Here is an 18742-nt window from a genome sequence, read left to right on the forward strand (position 1 = left end):
GGAATTGTCTATTTTGTGCATGTGTAATTGTAGACTGTGGAAACGCGGACACAATATTTGTGGGTGAAGTTGGCCTTGAAGGTCTGTTCTCTTTGTATCTTTGTCATCCCCGCACAATGTGCCAAACCTCGGCAGAACACAATTTGCAAGGCGGAAAGCTTTGTTTTCGCATTCTCAAGGCATGCGCACATAAAGGCTAATGCTATACTATTAAATGAACAAAGTCAATATTTGACACAAAACCTGCATTGTAGCTTTGGTTCATGTTGGAGGTTGAAAGGGATATTGGTCATGCTTTCTGTTATTTTCCAACTTTATAACTCTAGGAAAAGAAAAATGGCTTCGATTCCCCGAGGAGGATAGACTTCCAGTGTATGAGGTAGCACATTGTCAGAGGTTAGGGTCACCTTTTCATTACACGCAAGCCAGAAAGTAGTATTTGCGATGCACGTTTGCAAATCAGGTAAATTATTTTGTTGCCAACAGCGCCAAATGCAGCAAAGTACATAAACCTGGCATCCTCGAGTAAATACGCAGCTGAATAAATGTATAATAAGCAAAGAAAACATCCGATCCCGATCGGCGCATCAGCTGAACATGTAGATAGTGTAATGTGGAGAAATTACCTCAGCACGTCAGCGTTCTGGTTTATTACAAGAACATGGAAATTGCAGTCCCTTTATCAGGGGACGAAGGATTTTTCCTCCGAGACTTTTTATAACTGTCAATATGAAACATCTGACCGGCTTATTCATATACAAATACACAGTATTTTAATACGGCACACACAAAAGGTTTATTATAAGCTTGATAGATGATGATGCAGTCTTCCTTTTGCTGAATATAATGGCCTTTGGAAAGTCAGAATAAAATGGGTCAGCTCGAAGCTCATTTTTTTCCTTTCAGCTGCTTTTTGTGGATATTATCTTTTCCCATTCAATTTCTGCCTTTAGATGTTCTTCACACAGGACTGCTCGGTGATTGACAGGTAGAACTTTAATTGGCAAAAGGAGTCTTATTATAACCAGTAAATCTACATTTAACCTTATGCTAAATCTACACTTTGATTGTTTTCTCTTTTTTAATGGAATGCATAATGATAATTAAAAACTGTCTTAATTATATAGGAATGTATATATATATATATATATGTTTTCTATTTGTTACTTCAAAAGTTAATTATACCGGGGTGATAACACATTGTAATGCATTTGGAAGGCATGTCTAGAGAAGACACGAATGTATATACTAAGTTAAGCATGTTCGCCTTTTGGTATTTATCACACAAATCCTGTAGTGGCTTCCAGAGATGCTCACTGTACATTAGATTATTTAACTGAACGTCATATATTACACTATCTGCGTGAAGTTTGCATTTCTATCTTTTTCACTTCATAGGCTATTAGTTTGCTTTTAGTCAACTTCCATCCATCCATCCATTCTCTGAACCCGCTTATCCTGAACAGGGTCGCAGGGGGGCTGGAGCCTATCCCAGCATACATTGGGCGAAAGGCAGGAATACACCCTGGACAGGTCGCCAGTCCATCGCAGGGCACACACACCATTCACTCACACACTCATACCTACGGGCAATTTAGACTCTCCAATCAGCCTAACCTGCATGTCTTTGGACTGTGGGAGGAAACCGGAGTACCCGGAGGAAACCCACGCAGACACGGGGAGAACATGCAAACTCCGCACAGAGAGGCCCCGGCCGACGGGGATTCGAACCCAGGACCTCCTTGCTGTGAGGCGGCAGTGCTACCCACTGCACCATCCGTGCCGCCTCTTTTAGTCAACTTGCCCTCAGTATATATAAATACCGATATGTGGCTAACTCAACCCTGCCTTGGACATAGGCATCCTGAACCATCTGTGGTTAAAGCTTCAGGTCAACACAATAGAGGAACCGCACATGCTCCAAAGCTGGTAGGATCAAACTGCAGAGCAGGGGAGGAATGACTTCGCATTGCCCACTGTATGGGCGTCTGACCTTTCCTACGGTGTTGCTTCGGTGTGCTTTTTCTCTTGGTTTTGGCTGGGACGCGAAAGAGCCGGGTCTTGGGAAGGGGTGGGAGGCGGGCTCTCCGCATGGCTTGGCTTTTATTAAAGGAAATGCCAGACCGGGAGGTGATAAGGACAGCTGGATTAATCTCTCGGGATCCACGACATTCATTGGCAAAAGGTCAATCACGGGACTGAAGGAATGCACTTCCAGAAACGCCGCCCTATCGCAGCGAATAAATCTTTCGAGACAGAACAAGAGAAAAACCTGGAATAAAAATGACTTGATTTGTGGGGGCGAAAATAACTGCATAGATCTGAATTGAAGAGAGAAACAAGGCGAGAGAAAAAAGCATCTGAGGGCAGGCTGATGTTGAAAATGACCTGTGTATTCTTTCTGAGAAAATGCCTAGAGATTCAATGGGCCTCATTCACAGAACACTCACCGGTTTTCCTCACTCATTTGTACGCACAAAGGTTTCCGATGAAAAAATCAACGTGGCATTCATGAACTGTGCACATGCCGATTGTTCTTAAATTTAATGCGTATGCCTGTTCATTTGATTGGCATCATTCAAGCTCCTTGGTTGAATGATGCCAATCAACTAGCCAAAACACGCCCTAGCAATCCCGTAAAAGGCATGCCGACTTCAGGGTCATGTGTAAATATAAGCTGTTAGTTCGTGAAAAAATTTTTTATGAACAGTTTATTATCAAATCTGACTATATGTATGCTTTGTAAATCTGGCCCAATGGATATTTCTTCTCAACATCAACGTTATGACAGTTTATGGTTAATAGATGTAGTGTATTTCATAAGGGGAAATGTAATAACATTTATTTAATTGGACAGTATTTGCCCAAGGTATATACAGTAAATGTATGAACTTCCTGGAAGTAAAAGTGATATTACATTACATTACATTACATTACATTACATTACAGGCATTTAGCTGACATTCTTATCCAGAGCGACATGATATTGAAACCCACTTTAGGGAAGAGAAAAAACTTGGAGTGTTGGAGGTTAGGATCTTGTGGAAGGGATTTATTGGACCATCTGATCTGCTAAGAGATCTGCAGCACCTCTGATTCCCTATAGGATCTCTGTTCATGATACAACATGGCCAGGATTCACTGCCTGGTATAATACATTGGCTCTTCAAGAAGGTTGTCTCTGTCCATGCTGTCAAGGGATTCAGGATTCATAGCACGACTAAATTATTATGATTACATACTACTAAATTGTATGATTACATGATTAGACTTATAGTAATTCACCAAGGTAGCATTACATTGATCAAAAATACAGCCAAGACATTGAGAATGTTATAACTGATTATTACTGTTTGAAATAATTGGTTCTTATTTCAATCTTGGAACAAAAAATCTTGGCCATTTTTCAACCCAAATTGAACTTTAGAAATGTCATGATAGTGTAGCAACCAAAAGAAGGTTATTTTTTAGCTGAACTAAACAGCACAATTGATTTAAACAGCTGCACTTAATGTAATGGGAGTGGTGTCTCTAGTACCAAATCAGCACGTCAAGGTACAATAGGTAATTTTGGAGAGTCAAGAGAGGAATTTCAGCAACAAACACCCTCAAACACTGTTTATCCCTCCCCCTTCTCTGCGAACGCGCTGATGTTAAAACTTCCCCCTAAACCATTGGCTGTGGAAATTAGAACTAATTCTCAACCAATGAGCTTGAATTATTGTATAGCTGCACAGAGTTATCATTCCGTCAATTGCATATTTTGAAACCCGGATTTAAGGACTATAAACACAGGCAGAGGGTGAGTCACCATGTCAGTGAGCCTTTTTCAATGACAGGAAGGGATAGGAATGGTCTTGTAACAATGTTTCAACACACAAATCGTACGTATTGTAGCATGAGGTAACACTGTGTGTTGTTCGTGCACTGGAGTAATATACAGGCATATACTGTATACATACAGGCATGCATTTGATCTGGTGGAGATGCTTGGGGCTATGAGAACAACCAGCCTGTCACAGTAAGGCCAGTGAATAATCAGCCAGAGCGATAATTTATTTATATGCTTATCTCCAGAGCCTCTTCACTGCTGGGATTGAAAGGTCATTGTGAGGGCGATCTTATGTTATCAAATCATCGAAACCGACAGGATCTCATGCAAAACATATCCCTTTCGCTTGTTCCCTTGTCTGTCCTCCGGGATAGGAGACAGGCTTGCATTTGACAGGGATGTTATCCGCCTGGTGACAATAAGTGCATATACAGGCACAAACAAGCAATAGCTGCTTTTAATATGTGTGTATGGCGGTGGGGAGCTGGGAGCAGTTGACTTGCGGGACTTCAGGGCTTGAATGGAAATGTTATTGCAGTTTAATCCATTGTGTCATTACCGTTTGCAGATGTGTGGGAGGAGGTTGGGGCTAGGGCAATAACATGTTGACTCTCCATGAACAGTTGAACAGTGTGATTTGATGGGGACTGACAGAGTGCCTGGGTCTTTATGAATCAGAAATGAACAACTGAATCAGTAATCTTTTAATCATAGTGTCCGGGTGCCAACTGTCATCCGACTGAACAATAATGGGGTTGATCTATGTGGCTGTATTCATTACACTACTAAATTAGCTTTCAGTGGCCATTTCAGGTAAGTGCCCACCTTTGAAATTGTAGTTGTATTACACTTTTACATGTGTAATACATTTACATGTGTCAGAATCAATCCCCTGCCTTTTTCTAGAATGAGGAAATTGGCTAAAGACGTCATCATCATAGGCTGAACCGACAGCAGTTTTTCTTGGTAAAGCACTGTCTGGATGGTAGCAGGCATAGTGAGCAATGAGGCACTGCATTTTTTCTGGTCAGCTGGTCTCCTTGTTTCTGTTTAAAACGCCTTTCCAGGACCATGTTTAGCAAAATGACTTTTCCTTTGGGCGGAAATGTTCCCTATGGACCAGAATGCAATTTTGACTGTGACAGTGCTGCTGAGGTAGGCTGTCCCAGGGGACAGTGCCCACCTGTCCATAGCATAGCCCAGAGATGGGAGCTTTTCATTCGACGGCCATTTTCCAACCTCAGTACCCAACAGTGAGCGCTCTGGTCCAGCAGGTGCCTGCTAAACTAATACGAGTCAGCAGACGGACTGCAAATTGGAGCGCGGGACCAACTGGCACCACAAACTTTGGACGACGCGTGTGCTAATCTGTATTCTCCTCGACTGACACTGTTATTGGCCCTTGTTTTTGGTTTCTGTTCTTCAAACTTGGGGAAAAGGTAAAACTAAGGCATTGAGGAGGGGAGGGGAGGGAGAGATATAAGCAGTTCTTTTTTAAATCTTCTCTATGAATGATTACTTTCTGCCTGTGTCAGTTTACGGTTTGGTGTGATTTCCTGTCAGCTTGTAAACCCTAGTGTGAAATGAACTCAACATCACATTTTGCTGAAATGGCAAGTAATATATTCTACGGCGGGAAATCCAAGTGCGGTGCGTAAAATAATACACAGTTCCATGTTTTCCAAGGGCATCCTTTTTATAGCAGCATTTTCACATTTCCTACTGTAGGAAGTCTCGGTGCTGGGGAAATAAGGGTAGTGCACGTTGAGTCTTCCCTTGGGTTAAGTTATCTAATTCCACTGGATTAATCAAACAAAGCCCGGTGTCTGGCTTCTAATGGTGGCTGATTAAAAATGAGTCAACTGCTGTGCGCCCCCCCCCATACAATTTGCCACACTCCTCACCTACTTCTTCCTGAAGCAGCCCACCACAAAAACCCGACAATTTCATTTATTTTCAGTTATTTTATTAGTTTCGCCCCTTTGGATATTGTGACTGCGGTGTGAGGAGGGGGCAGTCGATGTAGCGTAGTATTTATGAAAATGCAGCAGAGGTCTTTTCTCCACTCGGTTTCCAATAGCGGCGTAACTAGCTGAAGTAGCGCGAGGGCGGCGATGCGTTCGGCGAGTTGCGTCTCGGGCCTCTGTGTTACATAACAGCCTGAGACTCACAGCCGATATGGAAAATGACCTCCAGCAGAGCCGCACTTTCTCCAGATTACCTGCTGTTAGGTGATGGACCGTTGCACCCCGACACCCCCTTTTTGACATTATGGGACTTGCAGCAGACACATTTTATTATTATTTTTTCCGTATGAAATTTGGAATATGTTGTTGTTCCTGACATTCTCTGTAGTGATGCTCACAATTATAAACATTGTACATTATTGTAGCTTCGCACCTAGGAAAGAATTCCGTTATGAACTATTAACTTTTAAATGATGCTTGCTATCCAATATTAAATAACATATTTACTCTCTGAAAGAAAAAAAAACGCTTTACAGTTTACTTTTAAGCACAGCGCCACCATATACCAAAGCAAACTTGAATATTTGTTTTCACTGTGCAGCAATATAGTACAGACATGCATAAGCGGATGAATAGCAACTTGCTATGTCCTTTCCTTAAATAGGCAGGCAGGCACTCGGGGGTTGAGAAGTGTGCTTTATGGGTAGGACTCGGACAGTTAAGGGCTGAGGAGGTTTGAGAAGACGAGGCTGTCTCCCTGCGCGTCTCGTTACTAAACCGTGTCATCATGGGGTATGTCAGACGGAAACGGGCACTGCCTGAGGACCCTCTCATCACACAGCTGCTGGGACACGGTTCAGTAACAACACTCATCTGAAAGAACAAGCGAAAGAAACCCCACATACTGTACTTTACTGTATATCTACTATTTTGGATCCAAATCGGCACTTAACGCCGACAATTAACAATCCAATGCAGTTTTTTTTTCCCGGTACACGCACTTTGTCAAGTTCATCGAAGTGATTTGGCTGCGTTTGCCAATCTATTTGCGAAGGGGAAAAAAAGAAAATTTTCAAGCGTTGGTAAATCACGAAGGAGAACTGTTCTTGACTCCTGGGCCCTTTTTGGTGAATGACCAATTAAACAGGACACTTAACCCTTTAGTTAATACATGGCGCGTGCCATTAGTAAAGGCTTATTGGGGCCAGGCCAGTTGACTCGTGATTATTTAGCCAACAAGGGAATGTATGAGAAAATATTCAGAGTGTTTGTTAAAAAATATGCAGTAATAGCCGTGAGTCTGTTGTTGCCATGAAAGCCCAGCGGAACATAACTTGGCTAATTCAGCTGTACATCGAGTGATAGAAAATGCCATCCGCACAGTTCCAGTAATCAATGCCAGGCCATAAATATGCCCCTCATAAGTAACAAAGCGCTGAAGGTTGGGAGGACGATAAAAATTACACGCTCCGCGGATTTACATTCTTATCGTGTTTACCTCCGTCTTTTCAAGGACCTGAACCTTCCAGATATACCTGTAAATTCTTTTCCCGTCCCCAGATGATTGGAATGACATCCTTTGCAGTAATTAAGAAATAAATTAACTTTAAGGATCATTAATTCTGCCACCATTACCGTGCCTTCCCCCCGGATCAGATGACCTCAGCATTCCGTCGCTTTGTTTATTTAAGGACATTCTGGTTGTTTGTGTTTAGTTTGTGCATTTCGATAATAATTGTTTTCGGTCTTGTTCGGTCACAATACTGGAAACAAATACTTTTTTATGTCTATTAATTGGAAAAACATGTTTAATTCTAATCAAGAAGGTTGATTTATTAACTCTAGTATTTCTCAGTGATACTATAGTGGGTATAGTGTTTCTTTTTCTCATATGATTTGCATTATGATATCTTGGTTATTGAAAAGGCTTCAGCTGACTGTACATGCACAATTCTACAAGCTATTAGTTGATTGTTGATTACCTATTAATTCCTTAATGAATCAGTTCACCAGAATAAAATGATATCATGGTATACCACTCTGTGTCGCTCCACTGAAAATCGGTGCTGAAGCACATGGTGCATGAAAACCAGCGGCAATTGGGAAATAACCACACTCTCAGAAAGTGACAGTGGAGGTACATTTTTTATTTTTTTTTAAGTATGAAATTTTGCAAATGTAGCCTGAAAGTAGAGGAATGTTCTCTTTGGGTACAAATGAGTAGGTTTTCCAAGCAAATAAGGTACACATTAAACATATATCACTGTCTACGGGTAAGATTTTATGTACTTATAAGGTACCGCCCCAGCGACCAGCATTTGTATCATTTTACCCAGTTTTCATACCTTTATTTCTGAGAGTGTAGTTTGGTTGGTTCCCAAGACATTGTGCCTTGTGCCGTTATAAGATCACTTATAGGTGATCAAGATTGTGCTTTTTTATCAACAAGATGTAAAACAAAAAACTGGTCTTACTGTTCCTTTTTTTTCCCCCCTTCACAGCAGAATGAGACCTCAAGAAAACCCAGAGTAGACGACACATTTGAAGCTATTATCTAGTTCCCACATCCTATTAATGTGCCTTCCGTCATAACCAATTGGATGGTGTGTAAGACGGAGGGGATAATGCCTAGACTTCTCAATTTGAGGCTATCGTAGAAAACAATCATTTTCGGTGTCAGTTAAAGGCCTTTATTTAAGCAGTTGTGGTGTTTAAATCGATGTATTGAAAAATGGGGGAAGGCTTGTCCGTTCTGAAAGCCCTTCAAAGCACAGACAGATAGGCGAGGATAAAACGTCTATCAGAGCAAATTGTTCCTTCGATAATTTAGCTTTGACGTACATTTTTATCCATGCAGAGAGTAAAAATATGATTGAATAAAAACAAATCAATTTTTCATCATCATTGCCATATCCATACCATGATATGACATATACCTGTCCTGAATATATGATTTATTTATTTATTTATTTATTTATTTTAGACAGGGACAATGCACAGTAATGACATTCATGTTAATGTCTGCATTAGTGAAAAAGGCCCATTTTCATATGTATTCCCTGGGCTACATATGTTGGCTGTGGGAGGAAACAAGGTTGTGGTTAGTCTGTCTACACAAAGTGGCAAGTGGTATGACGAGTTGTTACAGTAAACCACTAGTTATGGTACATACTGTACAATATGAAGCTTAAAATATCAAGGCACTTTTTATTGAACCGTGATATATAAACCTCTATTTGACTAGGAAGTCGCATTGAGATTAAAACTTAACTTTCTTTTTACGAATGAGACCTAGCCAAGACAGGGTCAGATAGCAGCATAACAAAACAACTATCACAAGACCATGACAATACAGTACAGTATGTAGATATATACAATTCCAAGTGCGTTACAATACACACAGTATGACGGAACATAACACATGGCGGTGAAATGAACACATCAGTGTTACTTAAAACAATTGCAGCTAACTGTGAGAACATCCATTATTCTTCATTAAAAATTGGGAAGTACAAACATGAAACTCCACTGTACTAATACATTTCAAAAGCAGTCATATACACTCAGTGAGCACTTTAATTAGGATATTTATTTTATTTATATTTTTGACTTGTTGGTATTCTGCTGCTGTAGCTCATCCACTTCAAGGTTCGACGTGTTGTGTGTTCAGAGCTCTTCTGCATACCACCTTTGTAACGCCTGGTCATTTGAGTAACTGTTGTCTTCCAGTCAGCTTGAACCAGTCTGGCCCTTCTCCCCTGACCTCTCTCATTAACAAGGCTTTTCCGCCTACAGAACTGCCTCTCACTGGATGTTTTTATTTATTTTTCATTTCATTTTCTGTAAACTCTTGAGACTATTGTCTGTGAAAATACCAGGAGATGAGCAGTTTCGGAGGTGCACAAACCACCCCGTCTGGCACCGACAGTCATTCCACGGTTAAAGTCACTTGCACCTGCCACATGATTGGCTGATTAGATATTTCTTGTGTACAGGTCTACCAAATAAAGGGGTCACTGAAGGCATTTGTTTCACTGAGTAAGTTAGTACGCAAAACTATAAGCCCATAAGCATTTAGTAATACATGTTTTATTTCATTTTAATGCGTGATATTGATCAATTGGATGCCATTGATCATTAGAGCACAAACACCCACATACATTAAGTTCAGCCCAACATTATTGCCCACGGTAGTACAGGACAAATTATGAAAAGAATGAATGAACATAGATATTTTATGCACATGTGAAATATGAATGAATTGAACAAGCACTTGAGCATGAGTCTAGCTTTCTCATCAGTGAAGGTTTCAAACTGACTTAGTGTAACTGTAACTCTATTATCTCTCTATAAACATGGAGGATATTACAAAAACAAACCATCTAAATCCCAGCATTAATCCTGGAGTAAAATGAGAAGAAAAAAAAGAAAAAAAAACATCATAACATCACCTTTAAGTCACAATCCATGATTAATCCTTTATTCAATTTTCTTATTCAAGATCTTTAAAAAAAAGGAATAGTGGATGTTATTAATGCAAATGTTATCTTGTAAAAGTAAAAAGATCTGCCATAAGATACATTAAAAAGTATTTTACATGTATTATCCATGGTATTTTCCATGACTAGGTGATAACCATCTCAGCATGTTGCCAGTAAATTTGTATGTGATATGCCTGGAATATTTCTCTGTGACGTATGCCTTGTCTCCACTGGTCAGGTTGCAGACTGCCTCCAGCCTGTCTGATAAATGGTGACCGTTTACAGTGCCACTCAAACCTGTCCAAGTCTACTGTATCTGTAACACTGCTGACTCGGACAGCTTTCGCTTCCACACACAAACTGCTCTGAGGAGCCTCTCTAGAAGGGGAGTTGGCAGGGTACACGTATGCTCTCATGTAGGCTAAACATGTTCGTAGAGCTCATGATGGCAGCGACTGTTCAAGTTCAGCTTGCTGGCTTCTTAAAAAATGATCTCACTTTTATTCATCTAGCTAACTAGGTAGTTTGACGATACTAGTGCGCTTGCCTAATATTAACAACCTACCAAACTAGATATCTAACTATCACAACTAAAATGATGTATTCTTCTTCAGACTACTTAACAAAGATCCTAGCTAGCTATCCGGCTATACAGTAGCTCACTGGATTGTATCACCTGATGGTTACAAATTGCTTAGTTAACTAGACCTGTTACCTCAAACAGTGTGCTCCATGGAAAGACCAGACCACTTGACAGCAGCCTTCAACAAGCATCTCTTTTCTTCACTTTATCTTTATTGTTTTTTGTTTATTCTTGTGGATTTAAAGTGATTTGGGGAGTTTTGTGCCATGTCTTTGTCGATGCATCTTTTAGAACAAGCAATTATTTCACAGATTGGATTTTGATTGGGTTCACTCTCAGAAATAAAGGTATGAAAATTATCGCTTGGTCCAGTACCCTATGGGCACATAACATTTTATCCCTAGCCAGCAATATATAATTCATTTGTACCTTTTTTACTTGGAACGTGTACTAATTTGTACCCAAAGAGAGAACATTACTGTACTTTCAAGGTACATTTTGGAAATTTGATCCTTGAAGAACTGTCACTTTATTTATGATAGTGTTCACTTTCTGGTTCACTTCATGATGGGGATTTTTCCAATAGCCTAACTTTATTTTAAACAAAAACTAACACCTACTTTATTTGTAAGTCAAAGCTAAGGACAAAAGTTGATTGAATCTAGACCTTAATCTATTTATATCTGAGCCTGAGAAGAGTCATGGGGGATTTGATTGAAGTTTTTACATTTTGAAAGAGATTCATAAAGTGGATTATAGAAGTTATTTCAAGTTCACTTCTGTCAGCAGAACAAGAGGCCTTATGTGAAAATTAGATAAAGGAAGATTTCACAAACTAAAACTTTTTTTCTTCTTTACTTTTGCAAGGGTCTTTCCCAAATCTCAGGGAATATGTTTGAGGACAAAGTACTGGTTAGACTCCACTGTACAGTAATTTGTCTTTTAGGCTCAATGTCAGACGATGGTTAGTCGGATTATCACTGCAAAAACCAAGGCAACAGCACTGGCAGGCATTTAAATTGTGTGTGTGTGCGTGTGTGTGTGTGTGTGTGTGTGTTTGTTTGTGTTTGTGTGTGCGCGTATGTGTGTGTTAGATCTACTCCCGTGACGCCCGTTTTATGCTGCGTTTCGGTGATGTTCGGAGCGGGAGGAACAGCTGGGGATGCAGTGAGGAGTAGGTCTGTCTCATAACCTGCGCGAGACAGCTCCACACTGCATACTGCCAGTCAGTGAGCGCAGGGGGAAGATACACGTACAACAGAATATCTTACTCGCTCTGGTCTAACTGGCTGATTGCGAAATAATATACAACTATCCATAAAACCCAGGAAAAGTGGCATTTATTCCATTAAAGGGGGTTTTGCGTGACGACGCAAGCCGTGCTGTGTAAAGTGCGCATATTAAGACTGTTTGTGTCTGCGAGCTGTTCCATGGGTTATTACAAATAACGTTCGCAGATCAGTGAAGACTGTCCGCCTCATCCTATCTTAAGCGCGAGGGACAACGTGATTTTCTCTGCATCTTGTAGCAAACGGACTCTTCGTTTCAAAAAGGGTTCAACGGGTGATCGTGATTTCGATTGGAATTTATAATCTTTAATTGGCTGCACGTTTTTATTCAATTTATTTGACGCAGCAGATAAAGGAGGAACACCACCATATATTGAACAACTTATCTTGAGTTAATTTTTGAAAGGCATCAACTTTTGCATATTCCTGGAGAAAAGGAGTATCCGTTTTTAATTCCTGGAAGTGGCATTGCGATAAAAGATGGGCTTTTGTGATTATTTCGTGGTGTCCTGGAAATGCCTCGTAGTGGTGGCCCTAAGACTGCTGTTTCTTGTACCTGCAGGAGTGCCCGCTCGGAGTGGAGAATCGTCTTTTTCAAAACCCATGGACAACGTCACCGTCAGACAAGGGGAGAGCGCTGTTTTGAAGTAGGTTCTCTTATATTCACTGTTTGCGTATGCAATATCCTTTGTTGTATTTACCTTAAACATATTAGACAGCCCTCATATGTTACAGATGACGCTACGCGAATTGGTATGATCTGTAATTTGATGTCCATGTTAGAGCAAAATGAATCCATTAGTTTAAGCAGTTTGGAGTGTTATGTCGAATCGAATAAAGTGGAGACGGTATACATTTCTTCTGGTTTCATCTTTCATCGTCGTTCGAATATAGACTATTAAATGAGTGACTTGGACAATGCAGACAGAACAGGTTTAAACTGCTATAAATCAATTTGATTGGGCGAATTGCATCGACATCAGTTAAGTGACTTTTTGATTAAAAGTTTCTATCGAAATGAGGAAATGTGTTTTCACGCTTCGTTGAGAGTTGGGACAAAGACTAGTTTCCTACGATGTAGCGACTTATTCTGTGTATGCTTCCTAGAGTCACAAGTAGGTGGACTGCGTGGAGAGAAAATGAACTAAAATAAAATGCTACCGAACTTCCGACTGCACTTAATGGGATGGATTTTCGTTTTATGAAATTGTGAACACGGGACCTAGATGGAAACATCTGTTTGGTCTGCCACCGCGGGCATATGGCACAGGCACGCACATTGGTGCGATTGTAGATTTATGAAAACAAGTCGGACAACGCGTTTATTCAGTCATTAGGGAATTCCGAGGACGTTCATTTTTTATGCCACGTTCTGGCCTGCTTTTGCCAAACACTATACACGGCAGGGTCCTTTCTTCAGAAATAAAGAGTGGCTTGTCATGCCCCCGCCGGAATCTTTCTGGTCAGTGCAACTGCTGAAGGGAAATCCAACCATTAAAGCACATAGCTTTATGTTTCTTTTGCTACAGAAAATCCCGCACTTGCGTGTTCACCTTTCTAAAGGGTTGCCCCTTTAACTGTATGGACAGCTTTAAAATCATTGTGAAATTTCTCTTTCAGTTACGTTCAGCCTGCCTCGTGTTATGTATTCTGCGTGATACATGAAGTGATATTCACGTTTCCAGTCCATCTTTTAGGATGACAGCTTGTAGTACCTTTGCGTACGTCCATAAATTGCCGCTGCATGAAGCGAATAAACACGTAGGGGAACCAGCATATATATATATATATATTTATTTCATGAAAATGGAACCACGAGGGTAATTGCTATTATATTCAATGTCAGGAGAAGGGATTTTCATACTGCCACCAGATTGAAAGCACTGCTGAGTTCAATAAGTAGGCTGTACACCAGACACATTTGCAAGTGAATTATTTTATGTTGCGTCTATAGCTCATTTCGGACCGCTTGGCTGATTTTACAGTGAAATGTGTCACATTATCCAGTAGATAATTCTTCTCTGGAGAGCCGTCCATCACCAAATTCATGGAAATGGGATCATGTGAGGACAACAGAAGAAACAGGTTTTAAGCTGTTTGGATACGTTTGGACATCACCAGTTTTGCCTGCTGTTTCGGTAGAAGAGATAAGCCCTTAAGTATGAGATATTTCTTATCCAATCCTTTAGAGGCTTGAGCAGGTAGGGAGGGGTCTGGCGGGTGCAGTTTACACATTGAAATCGGCGCCCACCTCATTTATATCTGTCTGCCATCTGGGTTTATGGGGATTGCTCATGCAGAGATTAGATTTAATGAGTCTGTGATGGTTTGGCTAATACGACCGGTCATCCAGTGCGAGGGTATGATATGATGCACGGTGTGCGGTAGCCAACCATGGTATATGTCTTGAGAACAGCAAATAACTAGATGTATTAAACTTTATCAAAATGTTGGATATATTATTAGCCATCAGTGTTCATCATTCTAACAATATGGTCCCTTTTTCTGCACAAATCACTGAAGATATGAGTGGAATAGTGGCAGGCATATTTATTTATTTATTACATTTTCTGTATAGACACTTTAAATCTCAGGATAGTTTAATCAAACCTGCCAACAACACCCCCCTACCCCCTACTCCCCACCTTCTGTGTAAGATTAACTGTGGAGTACTTTTCTTCAGCTCTAATACAGTACATGCTGTCCACATTGGAGTCATTTTGCTGTGCTTTATTATTCATGGCCGTTGGTCTGTTACTGACGATGAATGTATTTTTCACAATGCATTTCATGCTGTAAAAATGAATAAACATAATGTTTGGAGCTGTAGTTTGTTGAGAAATTGAGTTAGTCAGTCACAGCATTTGAATTGGTTTTGAGGCATTGTGAAATGTAGAGGTGCATTGGGAAATTGCTTGGCCCTATTTTGCATGGCTGTTTTCTGTCCCTGATGTACCTTGTTATAAAAGCGAAAAGCATTTTTTATTTGACCCAAGGGAATCTCCTTGAAATGGTGGACAGACCGAGCAGATAAGAATTTTCTGGAAATTATGCGATGGTAGAACACAGCTACTTTCTTCTAGTGAACTTCTTTTTGACATGACAAAGAAAACAAAAACAGTAAAATTGCAGCAGTTTGAAGCAGGGGTGGTTCTAGAATGCGTTGACAGGGTAGACATTTTGAAATATCAGGTGAGCCTCCTTTTCAAATGTAATGAGCATACTTCAAGCATCAATCTAGATTTCAGCATTGCTGCTGTGAGCAGACAACAAAACAATCCGGAGAGCTGACAGACCATTCTCAGAGGTAACATTAACATAGAGAAGATAAGCCTAAACCTTGAACTCAAACACATTTTCAATTTGTACAAATGTCGTCAACAATGTCCTTAGAATAGCTAAGAAATAAAACCCAGGACAGGTTGGAGGGGAGGTAACGAACACAGAGCAGCAGGAAAGGGGCCCTTATTTACAGCAGGACCATTATTTACACTGCTTGGTTGTACAGGCTAGGCTATTGGGAACGTATGTCAAGGTAAACAGATGGTGGCTCACATAGTTTAGTAGTAGCTTAGTAGTAGGCTATATGATATGACTAAAATGCTAAATTATGCTATTAATTTACAGATCAGTGGCCTATAGGAGTTTGCTGGCCACCTTGCCATAGCCATAAACAGCACAACTACAACATATTGGCTAGCGAATAGCCTAATGACCGTCTGACGATGTACCCTGTCATCTCTACAGATATCACTGTACTGAACGTACAATAATGTAGACTCACTGTATTTAGTTTTTTTTTCTCATGGTTGTGAGTCGGTGACTGCTTTTTTCAGCCACCTGTGCCGGTCCGTATTCACTTATTGCTAGTGCCAGCTGTTTGTGATGTTCATTCTGTGTTTGGGAAAGACCGAGGTTAGGGTGGGCGAAGCCCAACCCTGCCCAATCCTGCCAACCCCTGCTGCTACCCCTGCTGCCACCCCTGCTTTGAACTGAATCTGTTTGGCATTGGAACCTCTGTTCTGGTATTCAGTTCATCTGATCTCCTATGAACTGCTCCGCAATGAACTGAATGCCGTCAGTGCCGATCGCTTGGATTTCTTCCGGCTACAAGGTGGGCCATGCTGAAGATGGACATATGCAAATGAGCTTATCGTTGTGACGTCATAAAGTTACGGAAATCCAAAGGCCTCGTATAAAGGAAGCTTCTAAAACGGGTTGTGTATATTTATTTTGGGACCGTGCGTGTTGACACTTTCCCAGTGTATTAATATATATATAGAACACCTGTATAATCCACATAGCAAGGGGCGTGTGGTTTTTTTACAATATGGGATCTTTAATGGTTAGGTTTAAGGAGGAATGAAGAAGCGGAAACGACTTGCACAGGTAGCAGAAACCCCTGGGTAACTCGCCTCTCAGATCGACAGTTACATTAGTCCTGAGGTCATATGTAAATAAACCATGCCCACACCTGTCACACAAGCCTTCTGAAACATGCCCTGAGTTTAGTGCGCTGTCATTTTAAATCCTTATCTTTCCCCTTTTTCCTTCAAAGTCTGTCGGCTACCTGTCACTCATGCCTGCCTAGGTACTCTGCTTCCCAGCACTCCTCTATTCTGTTTACCTAATACTAACCCCCCCCCCACCCCGTTGGTAGAAACCACAATCAGTCCATTAACACCCCTTCTGTTGACTTCCATTACAACACAATACAATGGCCACTGAGATTATTGGCACTCTTGATAAAGATGACCAACAAAACCATTAAGAATAATAAAGGGCTTCTGAAATAAACTCAGGTAATGAGCTATATTGTATGCACATAAACTGGGGAAATTATATTAATTCAAAATGGGCAAGTTCTAGCAAATAATCATTTTATTTCCCCAAAAGACAGGTGTGAGATTATTGGTGCTGTTTTTAATATTGTATTCTCAGTTTACAAGGACAAAACTAATGAGTGGTCTTCTACTGCATAGTGCTTTATGGAATTAGTGGTCATATGCTTGAAATTTGGAGGCCGAGATGGTCATTGAAAAATAATAATTTTTTGGTCAGTTAACTATTATTATTACAAAAAAGACATATTTTTCCTCCCAGAGCAATTGTATTAGTATGAAACAATACAGTTTTCCCATTTTTATAGCCCTTATTTGGTTATACTTATCAAGGGTAGCAATAATTCTTGAGGCCCCTGCATATTTGTTTGCGTGTGATGCGTGTTTGTGAGTAAGAGCATGTGTGTGTGTGTGTGTGTGTGTGCATGTATCTGTGTGTGTTTGGCACATAACAGTACTGTGATACCAGGAGGTCTGAAGGAGAGTAGATGGCTTCTCCTCCTCCCTGGCTGTGTTCAGAGCTTCCTGCTGTCTCCCAGCGTTAATGAGGTCTAGGACAGACTGCAGCGTATTCACAGATTGGTGTTAAACCAGAGCTTAGCAGCTCTACACTGTAAAATGGCCGCCGTTAATTCAAATCTAACATTGCTGAGGTGTAAAATCCAGGTTCAAAAAGTGCGGGTTCCTTCCCAGTATTTTGTTCCAATTACCTGGATTTGCTAATTAGCACAATTCCTCAACCGTGGGTAGAACTAATTGGTGTAATCAGCTGGCTGAATTCATGGGTAAACTCATTCAATTCAATAAACACATGGCAAGACTTTTACTTTCTGACCCCTGGACTTTCCTCTTCTGTAACGGAGTACAAAAGTCCAATTAGAGCCATATGTAGTCTGTAAGAGTTAATTTAACACTGAACATATTACTGCATATAAATATGCATGGCCAGTTTACTTCCTGTTTGGCATTAATATGTGGATACATAGCAGTGTTTCATCACATATTTATTAGGGCATTAGGAAATTAAAAACACTGCAAAGGAAATCATTAAACAAATGAATATCTGAAATAGATTGTGTCTGATACAGTAACTGTTAGTTTGGTTTTGTGTTTTGGTGTCTATTATAGGGACAGACGACTATTCAGTTGTCGTTTATAAGTGTATAAAGAAATGTAGTTAAGATGGCAATATCCAAAATGCCAGGCTAGTTCAATAAGGAACAGAATGTGTTATGATATCCAGCGAATAATTCCACCTCCTTGCCTACCCCTGGATTAGATGAATGACTAATTCTGAAGGATGATGATGTCCTGTAGGTGGGGCTCAAATTTGTAATAGTGATTCAAGCCAACCACTGACCTGTAATATAAGCTGGCTAAACGTAGCTAGAATCAATCAGATTGCAGGAAAACAATCTTCGAGCCAATCTCACTTCATCGTCAAGGGTCAAAACGACTGTTCACAAGGGAATAAGTGGGCATTAGCAAGTTCAATGAGTTCTTTGTCTTGTGTCGTATCTAGTCACCGCCCAGCACTGCGGTCATACTCGCCACAGTGTCACAATCACACATTAATTACCTTACAGTCGTATGGGTGATCGAACCATGTCAATATGGATTTCAATGCTCAAAACAGCCAAATGGATAGGAGCTGTCCCTTATTACTGACATCCTGCAGCATGTATACTGATAGGCACTCATACACACACACTCACACACACGCACTCCCGCTCATGCAAACACATGCAG

The 18742-nt window shown here is 40.6% G+C and overlaps 1 protein-coding gene across 5 annotated transcripts in view; it reads left to right on the forward strand.

The window, feature by feature from the left end:
- Positions 1-18742, forward strand: part of LOC133107953 (opioid-binding protein/cell adhesion molecule homolog) — a 323813-nt gene that overhangs the window by 151358 nt on the left and 153713 nt on the right. For 2 of the 5 annotated variants that reach the window (XM_061217296.1, XM_061217297.1), the window contains exon 2: positions 12715-12799. In XM_061217296.1, coding sequence (XP_061073280.1) covers positions 12715-12799 — 85 coding nt within the window. Of the gene's footprint in view, positions 1-11989; positions 12042-12071; positions 12089-12509; positions 12800-18742 lie in introns of those variants that run through there. The other 3 variants (XM_061217298.1, XM_061217299.1, XM_061217295.1) reach the window with 3 other exon arrangements.

The sequence above is a fragment of the Conger conger genome, chromosome 13 (assembly GCF_963514075.1).
Source record: "Conger conger chromosome 13, fConCon1.1, whole genome shotgun sequence".
In the NCBI taxonomy this organism is placed as follows: domain Eukaryota; kingdom Metazoa; phylum Chordata; class Actinopteri; order Anguilliformes; family Congridae; genus Conger; species Conger conger.